Genomic DNA, 16090 nt, shown 5'->3' with positions numbered 1-16090 from the left:
TGCCGTTCTTTATTGTCTTCTTGTAATCAACTCTTCAGCAGCTAAATCAAGTGTTTTTAATGAATTCATGTTTATGCACTTAAACCAGATATTTAACTTTATTATGAATGAGGATGGATGCAGCACTACAAATGATCCAGATTATATTAATAAATGTTCTGAATCCATAAGAGTTTATCCAAATAAAAGCTCCAGGAATATTTGTTTGAATTTATCTCTGTATGGCAGTGTTTAATGATTTCTGATCTCTTCTCTGAATAATAGCGATATCTTACAAATGGCGCCTCGATGACGTCACGCGTAATAAACCCACGTGTCTGACAAAGAGCGATAGCATTAATTTACAAAACAGTGAAGATATATAGAGACACCAGGATTGACAGTGTGATGATATATTCCTGTTTGTAGCATTTAGACACACACACACACACACACACACATCACTTCTTAAATCTCTATTTAAAAAATTTAATCCCTATGATTCCTTAAATATAATGAAGAAATATTCAAAGAAAATTCAAGTATTTAGGAGATATATCAATGTCTGTATGTTCGTGTCTGTCCTTGTTATGTCACTCCAGCACAGTAGGTGGCGCTGTGAACCTAGAACTTGTGTTTGTTTGCCATTAGCGCCAGTAAACGTATAAAAGAAGAAGAAACGGGTTCACAGATCTTCACATTCGGCCAGAGAAAGGGGCTGCCTGTGGCCTTCATTATGAAAGGCCCGTCTGGACCGGAGCATTCACCCAGGAATCACATCTAGTGCTGAACTTTCTCAAGTGTGTGAGTTTCTCTCAACAGCTGCTGTTTCTGTAACCTGATGATCATCAATAAAGTGAATGTTGAACCTGTAGCACTAGTGTTGAGACTCTTGACTGCATTGACCAGTCAGTCGTGTTTGCTATAGTGTTGGCATGACATATTGAGCCTCATTGTGCACAATGTGTAGATTTGAAATGCAGAAGACATGATTTATAAACTCCGGTGCAGGAGATTATTTTATAACATGTATATAATAATGTTCCAGTTTTTCTGTTTTTGATTAATTCTGTCTTTTTGAACTTTTATCTTCTGCTGTGCAAATTATTAATTTGAGTTTCTGATTCACTTTCAGATCATCCGCTGCCCATCCTCCACCACTTTTTTTTTTTTTTTTTTTTTACGTTTTTAACTATTTAAGAATTACTTTTATCCATCTGTATTTATATTTTACTTATTTTTATTGAAGATTTTATCTCCTCACTGCCCATCCCCCTCCACCACTTTTTTTTTTTTAAACATCTGTTTTTAACTATATTATTATGTGGGCTTCACATTTTTAACTATTTAAGAAAATTTTAAAGTTTTAGAACTTTTTTTTTTTTTTATTGGTTTTATGGTTTAACTTTTCTTTTAATCAACACTTTGTTTCTGATTCACTTTTTTTTTTTCTTTTTTTTTTTACTGTTTTTTATAACTCATATTATGTGGGCTTCACACTGGGAAATGGGCTATGCCTACACTACCCAGAATTCCTTGAGATGGTATAAAATGGAGAACAGGACACTTCTTAAGCTCTCAATATATCTTCAGAGATAAAACAAGGTAGGTTTTGAAAATGAAGATATAATGCTGATATTAATGTAAACTCTAAAGAGAAACTCTTGGTGTTTTTAATCTAATGTGTGCCTTAGATATTAAAACAAAACATGGGAACCATAAAAAAACATTTACCAAACAAACACGGGGCATCTAGAACAATCAGAGGAAACTAAGCCAAGTTTGTTGAGCACTTTTGAAAAGCCGTGCTCTAATTCAGGTGAGTTCATCTCATCCCTGATCAAACTCACCTGAAGACCCTGATCCGCTGTTTCAGGAGTGTTTGATCATTGAGATGAACTCTGCAGGACCCAGTTTGTCCACGCCTGATCTAATGAGTGCTGAACTCATGAAAACAGTCATGGTGACATTTAACCTTTTCTATCATCACAAAAACTGCAATTCCACTCATTTCAGTCAAAAGTGCTCGAGACAAAGCAGCAGTTCTCCATCATTTCTAGTTGAGTCTGGTGAGGTGTTTGATTCATTTAGAGCTGGAATGTTTGCATCTTCCTGAATTGATGTGGCAATGCAAAATTAAATAATTTCTTCATTCTGCTGTGAGCTGATTGTGTTTTCTTTAGCAGAGATTGACGAGACGTACCTGGACATTTGAACATGAGAACTGGGAGACTCCAGCGGAGAGGCTTATTCCTGTGAAGGAGTTTCCTGGAGTAAGTCGTCACACACTGAGTTTTGTCTGTGCAATGCAGGGATTGTTGTTGAACATAACTGAACTCATTTCTCCCGTCAGATCAACTTTGTGATGAAGATTCTGGGGCTGCAGATCAGGATCATTGAGGACGACACGGGGGTGAATTTCAGGATCCATGAAGGACGAGATCATGGTAATGAACCAGCACTATGGTCAGAGGACAGGACTGGACGTGGCACGCTCCAAGATAACACATCTAGTGACAAACTGAATGTTGAACCTGTAACAGTGTTGAGGCTCTTGACTGCAGTGTGTGAGCATGACCTCTCTAGCCTTTCAGTATTGATCAGATTCACTTGAGTTTCTGATTCTCTTTCAGATCTTCTGCTGTTCAAATGATTCACTTGAGTTTCTGATTCTCTTTCAGATCTTCTGCTGTTCAAATGATTCACTTGAGTTTCTGATTCTCTTTCAGATCTTCTGCTGTTCAAATGATTCACTTGAGTTTCTGATTCTCTTTCAGATCTTCTCCTCGCTGCTCGTCCTCCTTCACCACCTCTTTCACTGTCACTGTTTTACAACTTCTATGTGGCGTTTATTTATTCTAATTTAACAATTACTTTTTATTGTATTTTACTACTTGTTCATCTTTAGTATGTATTATGTCAGTTTAAGAAATGTCAGTGTTCCAGTTTGAGACTGTTTTAATGTTTTATTCTCTTCAACACTCTTGATTCGCTGCTTGTAAATAAAGCTCATCTTGGTTCTTGTTTCTCATCTCTGGTGTGATTCTTGTGTCCGTCGTCTCCGTTATCACATGATCCCAAACTCTTGGTAGGACAGAAAGTGTTTGATTGCAGAATAAAGTTATACTTACATTTTGTCCATATTCATCAGTATCACGTCTATCTAAATTTGTTCAGATTTAGGATAAGGCCTATTCACAAAACTCTTTCTATTAAAAATTTAAAGCAATTAAAAATGACTTGAGAAAAACATTCTCTGAAAAAAACACTAAAGTTAACAATCACATTGTAATTCTGATTTTTTTTTAAAAAGTCATAAAATATAAGTAGTTCTGTATTATTGCACACTTATTAATAACTGCATACATCCATACCCCATAATAACCCCATACATTTCATATATTGGATTATTCACGCTCTCAACTACGAGAGAGTCTCAAGTGCTCCTGCATCCTTATAGATAACATGACAATGATCCATGTTAACATTTCATGACCCCTTACTTTCTTCATCCGTCCGTGAAATATCTCACTAAGTTGACAACTAATGCAGTGCAACAATTTCTTTCACAAAAAATGTCCCAGAAACACTGAAAATTGCAGTCTTTTCTGTTGTACGTCACGTGTTTAGGTGTTTCAATGTTCAAACTCTCTCGCGCACTGTCGCGCTCTCTGGCGGTGTGCGCTTCGCTTTTGTCCAGTTCGGCGCCTCGTAGTTCGGAAGAAAGTGAAAGTAAAACAGACATGCGGATGTCGGATCAACTGGGAACTGGGAACATGCGCGTGCACGCAGATCATTTTACCTGATTTCTCAGCAGATGTTGACGGCGCCAGATTCGTCACAGGGAATTTTTCACGCAGCAGATCTTTGAAGACTTTCCACATTATTGGACTTTGTTGTTCCATTGTCGCTGTTCTAATGGATTTTAAGGGAAGCTTAAAATCCATTAGAACAAACGTAAAAGTATTTACGTTTTTTGCCACGCTGGTGCATATGCATTTTTTTTTTTAAAAAATATTGCTAAATGAGTTATAAAGCATAGAAATGTTCCTATAGAGTTCGATCAACGAACTATTGATATGCATATAATTTTAAATGAGTGACAAAGTGTTCTCAGACTCAGATTCACAACAATTAAATTCAAGCACCTATCTGAACATAATGTACAATACAGACACACTATTACTATAAGCATTAAAATTCAGTTAATTTAATTGATTAATTATACAGAATTGTTCTAAACAGCTTCTGTTTGAATTGTTTAGAACAGAATAATGTGTTTTTATAATTCATAAGCCTATGCAAAATGTTGATTTCAGATCAGTCATAAATCCAGAATGAAATATAGTTGCTTTATGTCCAGGGAAGAGGATGTTGCCTATCAGATCTGGTTTCAGCTGGTTAGTAAAATCACTTCTGAAGCCAAAGTATTTAAACAAGTTGTTTTTCATATGAAAACACGCAGAAAATAAATAATTTGATTATGAACAATAGTAAACTACAGATCAACTAACAAGGCTTGTTAATAAGAAACATAAAAGACTTAACTGATGAAACATACGTTTAGGGCCGTTACATAGTCAACGCGAGAAACGCGAGCGACGCGCTCCCTTTCATAGTCTAAACAGTGGACGCAAGCGTCACGGGCGATGCGTGTATGCAATACACCGCTCACGCAACAGGGGGTAGTAGAGTCGGGTGATATTCAGATCAAAATGGCAACTGAAGAGGAGTGTATTCTGTTGCTGATTTTACATCGGCGGTAACAAAGGCAACGCAGAGATAGACGGTGGTATGTTCGCCCTTTAAATCAAAAAAGAGATCAGGATGAATACGTATAAGTTCGCATAATTTTTCCTCTTCGCCCGCCATTGTATTCAAACCTTCTTCTTCTGTAAACACAATTTACTTGAATTAATGTACAATACTTGCAATGTCGCCCCCACCGACAACGCATAGTATTGCGTGCATCGGCGCGTCGCGTATCAAAAACTAGGACGACACATTTGGCTACGCACCGACGCATAATGGCGGCCGAAGCGTAACGATGCGTAGCCTCGGGGACGCGTATGCGTACAGATGCGTTGACTATGAAACGGCCCTAATTTTTGATACGCGACGCGCCGATGCACGCAATACTATGCGTTGTCGGTGGGGGCGACATTGCAAGTATTGTACATTAATTCAAGTATATTGTGTTTACAGAAGAAGAAGGTTTGAATACAATGGCGGGCGAAGAGGAAAAATTATGCGAACTTATACGTATTCATCCACATTTATACGATAGTTCATCGCAATTACACTCAAATAAAATAGCGTTGGAAAATGCATGGAGAGAGGTTGCAACCGCGATGGGATCTACAACCCCCTGTTGCGTGAGCGGTGTATTGCATACACGCATCGCCCGTGACGCTTGTGTCCACTGTTTAGACTATGAAAGGGAGCGCGTCGCTCGCGTTGCTTGCTCGCGTTTCTCGCGTTGACTATGTAACGGCCCTATGGCCCCGTGTCCACCAGAGCGTTTTTAGCCAGCTGAAAACGCCCGTATGTGAGCGCCTGACAGCGCTTCTGCAGCGCAGCGTTTTTTTTTCCCGTTGAGACGCTTTGTTGCCATGATACGGAATATCCGCGTCACTGTTACTTATAACTGATTTTGCAGGTAATTTGTTTCAGACCAAAAATGTTGACACAATGTGGAATTACTTGCTATGTATGTTCGGAGGCCAGCAATATTAATTTCTCATCCATTTTGTTTCTGTTTGTTGATGTCGCTGTACAGCAATAATGTTGTGACAGTTGGTCGGTGTTGTATTTGTCCCGCCCCTCCTCCACTCTGATTGGACGGCTGGCTAAAAAGTGACAGTGATGAGCGCAGCGTTTTACTCAAAGTTGAACATTCTTCAACTCGAGGCGACCAGTAAAAAACGCCAAGCTCTCAGTGCTTGAGCGTGAAAAAGACGCTCAGCGCCTCGTTACGCTCCTGGCGTTTAAAAAACGCGGCGTTCCCATTGAAAACAATTGAAAAAGTACGCTAGCATCTGGAAAAAACGCTTTGGTGGACACACGGCCTATCTGTGGAATATCGCATATGACGAATCAGTCGCTGTCGAACATCTGCCGGAAATCCCCAGATATGATCCCAAGTTGGTCCATACAGCGGGACAGAAAACTCACGGAAACAGATCAAGGGTTACATTTTTTCACTCTAGAATAAACTGAATGCTATAAGACCCAAGCGTTAGATGTGATTTTGGCGATTTGTTAATATTCTGATTTAAGTTAACGAATCATAATATCTTTCAAAAGAAACACGTCAAACTTCTCCCTCTCGGTTAGGCTATCTGATGCAGAAGCGTTGAGGAGCACTAGGTATACATGTAAGTAAACAAACATTAATATAAAATATTTCACTTTGATATAATGGCGGACACTGCTGGATTTGGTGATTAAACAGTTGGTTACAGATAGTAAATCTAGGTGTTTTAAGTTTCATATATGGTGATTTCAGGGTGGAGATGCACGAACACACAATCTTCCTCTGACTGGGATTTATAAAGGGGTTTTTACACAGGTTATGGCGCATGGTTTTATAAATCTGAAAACTTTTGTGCACATGTACACTTTAAGGATGAAATCTACAGAACGTTTATGAATGAGGCTCCAGAACTGTAGATTTGGCTTCCATTTGTGATTGTGAATTTTAATTGCAATGGCCACACACCACAGGTGAACTCTGGAATTACAGGAATTGTAATTTATTGATTTGACAGAATAATAGGTAATGCATCTTGGTTTATAAAATGTTTTCTACCGGTCTACACATTTATTTAATAAATAGAAACAGACTTTATATAAACTAAGTATAGTCACAGAGTTCTGCCTGCAAGGCCTTTGAAACCTTCAAACTTTAAGATTTACTTTAACTGATGTTTACTTTTTTGACAAGCCTTTATCATTCCTTTGTTCAAAGTTGGTCTTGACATATTTCTATTTTTACACATTTAAATTTTATGAATTGTTTTTCATTTTAGTTAACTGTGATTTTGCATCCTTAAATTCAAACTTGAAAACTGAGGACATCTTTGTAATCCAGGTACAATTTTTGCACATTTTTTTCTTAGTGTGTTTGCCACCTCACATATAATTTAGCAATAGGAAAATAGTCATCTTCTATTCTGTAAGTTGTTCAAGCCTGGATTAAAATAAGTGTTCAGGATCAGTAACTGGTGTGTTTTTGTGTGTTTAGTATGGATACAGTGGGAGTGAATGTGATTGAAACAGCGGCTCTAGGGAGACCCTTCCAGCTGGGGATGCTGTATGACTGCAGGAAAGATGCTCTAATACCAGGTACACAAACACAAACTTACTGTATCCAACCTATGATGCACCACAATAAATGATCATTTCATGGAGCATATTTTTTAGGGCTGCACAACGATTAATCGCGATTAATCGTTTGCAAAATAAAAGTGTGTTTACGTAATATATGTGTGTGTTCTGTATATAATAATTCTGTATATATAAATACACACATATACATGTATAAATTTAAGAAATATATGCATGTATAAATAAATATATATATATTTTATATTACATATAAATATAAATATTTAATATATAAATCTTAACATTTTTATTAAATATATACATGTCTGTGTCTGTATTTATATATACATAGTTATTATACACAGAACACACACATATATTATGCAAACGATTAATCACGATTAATCGTTGTGCAGCCCTAATATTTTCTCCACACTCCACCCACTCATTCACTCTCCCCGGAATACTGATCACGAGCACCTGCACCTCATTATCAGACACTATATACAGTTGTGGGCAGAATTATTAGACCCCTTCATAAATATGATCAAAGATGACTCTAAAAATAAATCTGCATTGTTTATCCTTTTGATCTTTAATTTATAAAATTAGCAAAAATCTAACCTTTCATTGAAGGAAAAGAATTGAAAGTGGGGGGAAAATAACATTAAGAAATAAATGTTTTTCTCCAAAACACGTTGCCCACAATTATTAGCACCCTTTTATTCAATACTTTTTGCAACCTCCTTTTGCCAAGAGAACAGCTCTGAGTCTTCTTCTATAATGCCTGATGAGTTTGGAGAACACCTGACAAGAGATCAGAGATCATTCCTTCATGCAGGATCTCTCCAGATCCTTCAGATTCCAGCTCCATGTTGGTGCTTCTTCTCTTCATTTCACTCCACTCATTCTCTTTAGGGTTCAGGTCAGGGAACTGGGATGGTCATGGCAGAAGCTTCATTTTGTGCTCAGTGACACATTTTTGTGCTGGTTTTGATGTTTGTTTTGGACCATTGTCCCGATGGATGATCCAACCACAGCCCATTATAAGATTTCTAGCAGAAGTGGTCAGGTTTTGATTTTTTTATCTGTTGGTATTTGATAGAATCCATGATACAATATATCTGAACAAGATGTCCAGGACCTCCAGCAGAAAAATAGGCCCACAACATTAAAGATCCAGCAGTATATTTAACCGTGGGCATGGGGTACTTTTTATCCATGTGTGCACCAAACCCATCTGGTGGGTTTGCTGCCAAGAAGCTCTTGTTTTAGTTTCATCTGACCATAGAAGCTCGTCCCGTTTGAAGTTCCAGTCTTGTCTGACAACTTAATATGTTGGAGATTGTTTCTGGATGAGAGCAGAGGATTTTTCTTGAAACCCTCCCGAACAACTTGTGGGGATGTAGGTGCTTTTGATAATTTTTTTTTAGGCTTTCTGAGATTCAAGACTCAACTAATCTCTGCAATTCTCCAGCTGTGATCCTTGGAGAGTCTTTGTCCACTCAAACATTCCTCCTCACCACACATTAGGACGATTTAAACACACGTCCTCTTTCAGTCAGATTTGTAACATCTTTAGTTGATTGGAACTTCTCAATTATTGCCCTGATGGTGGAAATGGGGATTTTCAATGTTTTAGGTATTTTCTTACAGTCAGTTTCTATTTTGTGAAGCTCAGCAATATTTTGCTGCACATCAGAACTATATTCTTTGTTTTTTCTCATTGTGATGAATGATTAAGGGAATTTGGCCTTTGTGTTTCCTCATGTTTATACTCCTGTGGAACAGGAAGTCATGGCTGGACAATTTCATGTTCATGATCACCCCGGTGAGCTAAAAAAATTTAAATATGAATGGGAATATACTTCAGAGATATTTTACTCATAAAAAATTCTAGGGGTGCTAATAATTGTGGGCAACGTGTTTTGGAGAAAAACATTTATTTCTTAATGTTATTTTCCCCCCACTTTCAATTCTTTTCCTTCAATGAAAGGTTAGATTTTTGCTAATTTTATGAATTAAAGATCAAAAGGATAAACAATGCAGATTTATTTTTAGAGTCATCTTTGATCATATTTATAAAGGGGGCTAATAATTCTGGCCACAACTGTAGACTCTTGGTTCCTTCAGTTCATTGTCTGGTCTCGTCAAACATACCTGGACTCCTTACCTGCTACTTACCTGTGTTCGTGTTGTCACCGATGTCCTGTTCTCCATGTTCTCCATCCATTCCTGTTAAGATATACAAAGTTACTCATCAGCTAAGTGTCTGTTTGATTGTGCTTGATTGTGCTACTACTACTTATCATCTGCTGTTACCTGTGTTCATGTCTCTGTCAATAAAATCTGACATCTTACCTCTCTGTCTCCGTCTGAGTCTGACAGGGACATGGTTGGGAAACCCTGATTTAACGCATGACTCTAGAGGGTGTCGATGTTCTAACACTCATGTCAATAACGTGCCAGAGCCTTTAAAAAAGCGATCACAAATTAGATATATTGGGAGTAAAATCTGAGTATTTTGACAAGGAATCAATTTTTTTTTCTTTTTTTTAAAGGTTGGAGTGGAAAAGTTTTATAGCTTATTTTTATTTGCAGAGGTGAATAAATGTATCATATCATCATAAAGTGAATGATTATCAATGAATCAAACTTAGTTTGAATGCTGAGGATGCACATCATTTATTATATTGCTCTAAGTGGCCATAGACCAATTACATTGAGTTATATCTCAAAGGAGACTGATCATGTATTCTCCAGTGTCTCACAACATGATGTTTTTTTTAACAAAATTCAGGAGGAGCAGGTGCAGATAATTAGACTAATTATCACAGTTGGAAAGCATTCAGCTAATCAACCAGTGGAGGTATATATACTGCAGACTTACCTCTGTTCGATTGACAATTTATCAGCATTTCGGTTCGCCCTTCTGCTATCATGTCACAAGTCAATGTTTCTCCATCCAGCGACGAAGCCAGCTTCCCCGAGGATCCTGCGCCTCCACCTGCCAGCCCCTCAACAACTCCTCCTCCGCCTGACACCGCACCCAAGCCCCAGGCTTCCAGGCTCGGCCGACCGCCTGCCTGTGCAGCTACACGCTCACCTAGACGGCGAGCTCAGCCCTCGCCTCCACCGGTGAGACCCCAAAATACCTCCCCGGCGTCTTCCTATCGTTCAGCCGTCCCAACGATTCCACCTATTGGGAAGTGGACAGTAGTAGGATTGAGGCAAGCGTTTGCAAATTCGGATGTACAGTTCTCATGGAAACTGAACAAAGTGGAACTGTACGATCTATACGTCAATTTACAGTCAGCCTACCTCTCTCCGAAGTCCACTCCAGCTCCCAAGACGACCAACAGGCAGAGCAAAGCCCGCAAAGTCCAACGTTTGCCTCACGCAACTCCTCCTTCCTCCCGCACAAGATCTGGCTCGACTCAGTCGTCGGGCTCAGCAACAGGCCTTCGGCGAGTCTGGGCCGCACCCCAGATGCCTCCGCAGTAAGACCTAGTCCACCTCTCCCTGATGCCCAGCATTTCTACTCGGCTTCTCTCGCCGCAACACCATATGCGGCCGGGCCAACAGGCCTCCCCTCAGCCTCTCAGCCTTTTCTCGCCGTCCATAACCCTCCCTCTTATCAGTGGCCTCCAGCTCCCTTCGCAGACACTAGCGTGAGGATGCTGGCAACTCAGGCTCAAACCTTTTATCAGTTCCCTCCGAACGTCTCTAACCCCGCCCCTTCTCAGTGGCTGGCAGCGCAAGCGAGGGTGCCTTTGCCTTTAGCTCAAGATTTTAGAGCTCACCTTCATGCTCTATTAAATCTTCCTTTTCAAGCCCCAGAGGCTGTTTTAAGCATGAGGCCCCCGCTGCTAACAAATGCAGCCGCAGCCCCTGCTTCTTGCAGTTCACTCCTGCAAACCAAATCACCATACTCTCTCTTCACAGCAGCAGCGATGCCTGTCCGACCGAATTTGATTGCCTCGGAGCCCCCCCCAGTGGCTCAAAACATCCGAGCACAGATCCTGGCAGGTGTGGACGTACATTTATCATCTCTTCTCTCTCTAATACCTGCTCCAGATTCCAACGTCAAATAGACTGCGGCGATTTCTCAGTCACCCTAAAAAACCCAAATCCACATTCATCTTGCCTGCTTTCTTTTTCTGAGTTTCTATTGCTTTTTCTTGTTTTACTGAAATAATCTGTTCAGCTTTCCCCCATAGGAGGTGCAAACTGAATGATTATCTGGAAATCATAGCTGAGCTGGCGCTGTCCTATGGGGGTGGGCACTTCTTCACCTACCTCAAACTGTTTTCTGCAAAATGTGCTGTGCGAGTCGCCCAGTGGAACCAGTGCCCTTACTGGGGTGCATTCGATGCCGATCTCCACAGCAAGGTGTTTTTAGGGTGCAGAAACATTTCGTGTGCCATATGCAGGTCAGTGGCCCATTCTACTATGACGTGCCCACAGATTAACCCTTCCATCCCCCCCCTGCCTGGACACAACCCAAGTCAAATCCTCCAGCTATGTGCCAAGACCAGCAACCTTCGCTAACGAAAACGTGAGAAGAGCCCCGCCACCTCTCAAAGACAGCAGGCAGCCCTGTAACAGTTTCAACACTGGGAGCTGCTTCAGACAGCGCTGCAGATATTTACATATCTGCAACTTTTGCGGTGGTGCTCATGCCCGTCACGTATGCCCGGTGTCTAAATCACTCAATAAAAAACAGAAAAATTATTTATTGACTCCTGTGAACATTTTTCATCTTTCTATCGAATTAGCTCACCACCCGGATGCCGACTTTACTAGTTATCTGCTGTCTGCTCACTCAGTCTGTCATTTGATCTTCAATGCTTACCTTCTGCCTGTCTGCTAGCGAGGCTTACCCGTCCGATGTTATGAGCATTGGTCTCCTGGAGCCTTGCTCTCCCATCGAACGCCACGAGAGCCTCCTGATCAGTGCTCATTCTCTCCTCGTCCGGCGAGGCTTACCCGTCTGAGGCCCTGAGCATTGGTCTCCTGTAGCATTGGTCTCCTGTGGGATGCCGCGAGAGCCTCCCGATCGAACCTCTGCACTTTATTTTCCGCCTGTCTGCTAGCGAAGCTAACCCATCTGATGCCATGAGCATTGGTCTCCTGGAGCCTTGTTCTCCCATCAGACGCTGCGAGAGCTCTCCTGGCCAATATTTTTCGATTGGTCGGTCATTCCGAAACTTAGGTCGGTAGGGCTCACCTGTTCGACGCCGTGAGCCTTGGTCTCCCGTTGGATGTAACCAGAGCCCTCCCGATTGGGCGCTTCAAATCACACGCTCACCATCAATTGGTCGGTAGGGCCCGTCCACCTGGCGATGCATGATGCCATCAACACAGGCAACACAGACCCCCCCCCCCGGTCGGATGGTTTAAATCATACTGCTCCTCATTTATCAGCCGGTAGGGCTTTACACATCAGATACAACGAGCATTGGTCTCCTGGAGCCTTGGTCTCCTATCAGATGTCTCAAGAGCCTTCCCGATCGGTCGTTCCAAAATTCAGCTACTTATCATTTGTCAGGGTTGTAGGGCCCGTCTGCCTGGTACAGTGATACATTCCTGTCAGTGGCTACACGGGCTCTCCTGGTCAAGCGACCAGGCTTCTTGAAATGCCAGTCCGCCAACTCTCTGCGTCTTTTGGGGTCTTTAGTCTGGCAGCTGTCCTTTTGCTCTTTTGTTTTTGGGGGGCTCTATGAATAATCAATCAATGATTATTTATAGAGCACATTTAAACACAACTGAGGTTGACAAAAGTGCTCTACAAAAAATAAAAGAATCACAATGAATAAAATAAAAAGATAAAGTAAAAAAAACAAAAAAAACAAAAACAAGAGAAACCCAGAGAGAAACGTTTTAAGGATTGTTAAAAGCCAGGGAGAATAAATATGTCTTGAGATAAGATATAAATGTAGTGATATATAAAAAATCTTATGTACCATTTTAAATGGTAACTATTGATTGTACTGTAATAAACACTTTTCCAACTGCAGGAATCACACTGTGGGATCCAGAGAAGCTACAGCAGAGTCTACGAGTCCATCCCCAAATTAACACAGATTTCAAAGTCACAGCTTCAGACTCCATTCAGGAAAAATCATCCTTACTGAAGATTGATGGCTCTCTGAAACTGAGTGTTTTAGGTGGACTCGTCAGTGTCAGTGGAGCAGCCAAATATCTCAACGACACCAAGAAATCTTTCAAACAGCAGAGACTGACCCTACATTATCATTCAACTAGCAGGTTTGAAGAACTGACCATGAACCACTTGGCATCTGCAAAGATAGTTCATCATGATGTGTTTGATAATGACACAGCGACACACGTGGTGACGGCAGTGCTGTATGGAGCAGACGCCTGCTTTGTGTTTGATAGAGAAGTTTCATCAGATGAGAAAATAAAGACAGTAGAAGGAGAAGCAAAAGTGGCCCTTGAGGCAATCAAATTCATTTCAGTAGATGCAAACATCAATCTGAAGATGAATGACACTCAGAAGAATGCAGTCCAAAAATTCACATGCACGTTTTATGGTGACTTCCAGCTACCATCTAACCCGACTCCTTTAGAAGATGCGCTGAAGGTTTTCACTGATCTTCCAAAACTGCTGGGAGAAAAGAAAGAGCTGACGGTTCCTCTGAGAGTTTGGCTTTATCCTCTCGACAAACTTCTCTCAAGAGCTTCAAAACTTCAGAAGGACATCAGCATGGATCTTATAGTGGCGATTGAATCAGTGATTGAGAGTTTAGATACAACTGAGATGAAATGTAGTGACCTTCTGAATGATTTGCCTGCTTCAACTTTTATTGCATTTCATGATAAAATACTGCAAATGAAGCAAAACTGCTACATGTACAAACTGAGACTTGTGGAGAAACTCAGCTCTCTGCTGCCAAACATCCGTGGAGATGTGAAGAAGGAAACTGACCTGAATGATCTTCTACAAGAAAATGATGAATCTCCATTCAGCGAAAGAGTTCTTGCAGAATGGCTGAAAGAGAGAGAAAGAGAGTCTGTGATCATTAAATCAGTCCTCAGACAGCTGAAGGATGCTGGTGCACAGGTAGAAGACAACATAGATCTGATCTTGATGGACCTGGAGGTTGGGAATCTGGTCTGTTACACGTTCACATCATTGAACTGGACAGATGCTCTGCTTCTTCAACAAAAGGCCTATCTGAATCCTTTAACAAAAGGAAAAACTGATCAGAACAGCCTTGATTCAGAGCAGAACTCTTGGCTCACTCCTGAGATCCAAAAGAACACGAGGAGCAACTTAAAGATATTTAAGAACTTGATTGATTCAAAAGACCTTAAACCAGCCAAGTTCATTGTGTCCTCAAAGGAAATGAAGAATAATCCAGGTTCCTGCATTCTGCTGTATGAAACTGAATGTGATGAAGCTGTTTGCTTTATTCCTCCATCCAAACCAACCTGTCCAATCACTGAAGAGGTCAAAGATAATAGTGTGGTTCTGAAGGTTCCTCCATCATGTTCTTCTACAGTGGAGCTCAGATTACTGTATAAACGGAAGCAGGACACAGTCTGGAGATCTAAACCTGTGATGAAGGATGAAAACACAGTTACTCTAACTGATCTGAGAGCAGAATCTAAATATGAGATCAAATGTGCAGCGCTGGGGAAACTCAACTACACCGTATACAGTGACGCCATCAGTGTCACCACAGAGGTATGATGATCATTCATCAAAAACAACATGTAGCTTTGTAAGAATAAGTAATAGATTTCTTCTCATCTAACCCTTCTAACCCTAGTATCAAATGCTTCTTTCAGGGAAGGAACAGGTCTGTTATGGGTAAGTCTTTTTTTTTTTTTTTTTTCTTCAAAAATTTCAGTAGTGATTCACTCTCTAAAATCAAAATATTAATTGCTTTTATTAGTTACATGGGATAAATATTTCAGCTTTAAACCTTCTTCATTGTTTGAAGTAATTAATGTCTCCACCCAGTATTTATACACTTAATGTGTTGTTAACATCATCATGGGCAATTAAGTTCAATTAGTTCAAACCACTGAATTAATTTCTCTTTATTTCATTTTGTAGTCAACAATCAACAATGACATCATTCATCTCCAATCACCAATATAATACAACAAACACATAAATCACTATAAATTGTACATCACATTAAACATTATTCTACATCAAGCACAAAGAATGAAGAATGTAGTTATTTAAATCAGGGATACACCATCATTAATCAACAGATCTTCATATTTTGCCGATATATTTCTTAGATTTTAGATAAGTCAATGTCCCTTTCCAACACTTTTTTTCAGACTTGTGTTTGTGTTTTGATTATACTTTCCGAATGGAGAGGTTTCATATTTTAAAGGTTTGATGTGAATGTTTGGCAATGCAATGTCAATTTACAAATAATGTGTGTTCTAGTGTTCCTGTGCCAGTAATAAACCTCTGTACACAAGGGGCGGTAAAGTTTCCTTCAGATGTTTGAGCCATTAAAAGTCTTCGGTTTAACAATCTAAATTGATTTACTATCAAAGACTTTCAGCTCAGTTACTGTAATGGTGGAACAACAGCTTGAAGAAAGAGAACACTGAGTGTAGAAGAGTGTTGCTACACTTCAGAAAACAACAATTAATGAAATTAAGCTAGCTTAACTTTTGTGTTCATGTACTTGAATATATTTAGTTGAAGATCCTCAATTAAGCCATGTGAATGTTGATTTGATAACCCTAAAACAGGAAACTTCATTTCAAACTTTAATTGATCTGA

General features: G+C 40.0%; 1 protein-coding gene and 1 long non-coding RNA gene across 4 annotated transcripts in view; both read left to right on the top strand.

The window, feature by feature from the left end:
• The first annotated feature begins 602 nt into the window (after positions 1-602).
• LOC125246927 lies at positions 603-2997 on the top strand. 2 transcript variants are annotated; one of them, XR_007179989.1, is made up of 4 exons: positions 603-783; positions 1115-1584; positions 2163-2252; positions 2333-2997. It is a non-coding gene; the product is annotated as an uncharacterized LOC125246927 (long non-coding RNA). The 2 variants fall into 2 exon arrangements; XR_007179988.1 differs by having other exon boundaries at positions 612-783; positions 2166-2252.
• Positions 2998-5929: 2932 nt separating this feature from the next.
• LOC125246919 overlaps positions 5930-16090 on the top strand; it is an 84282-nt gene continuing 74121 nt past the window's right edge. The window contains exons 1-3 of one of the 2 annotated variants that reach the window (XM_048158054.1): positions 5930-6356; positions 7011-7072; positions 7226-7326. In XM_048158054.1, the coding sequence (XP_048014011.1) occupies positions 7227-7326 (100 nt within the window). In that variant the 5' untranslated portion in view covers positions 5930-6356; positions 7011-7072; position 7226. The remainder of the gene's footprint in view (positions 6357-7010; positions 7073-7225; positions 7327-16090) is intronic. The other variant, XM_048158055.1, reaches the window with a different exon arrangement.

Source organism: Megalobrama amblycephala, linkage group LG15, assembly GCF_018812025.1.
Source record: "Megalobrama amblycephala isolate DHTTF-2021 linkage group LG15, ASM1881202v1, whole genome shotgun sequence".
Lineage (NCBI taxonomy): Eukaryota > Metazoa > Chordata > Actinopteri > Cypriniformes > Xenocyprididae > Megalobrama > Megalobrama amblycephala.
The sequence above is the reverse complement of the archived record's forward strand: the minus strand, read 5'-3'. Positions and strand labels throughout refer to the sequence as shown.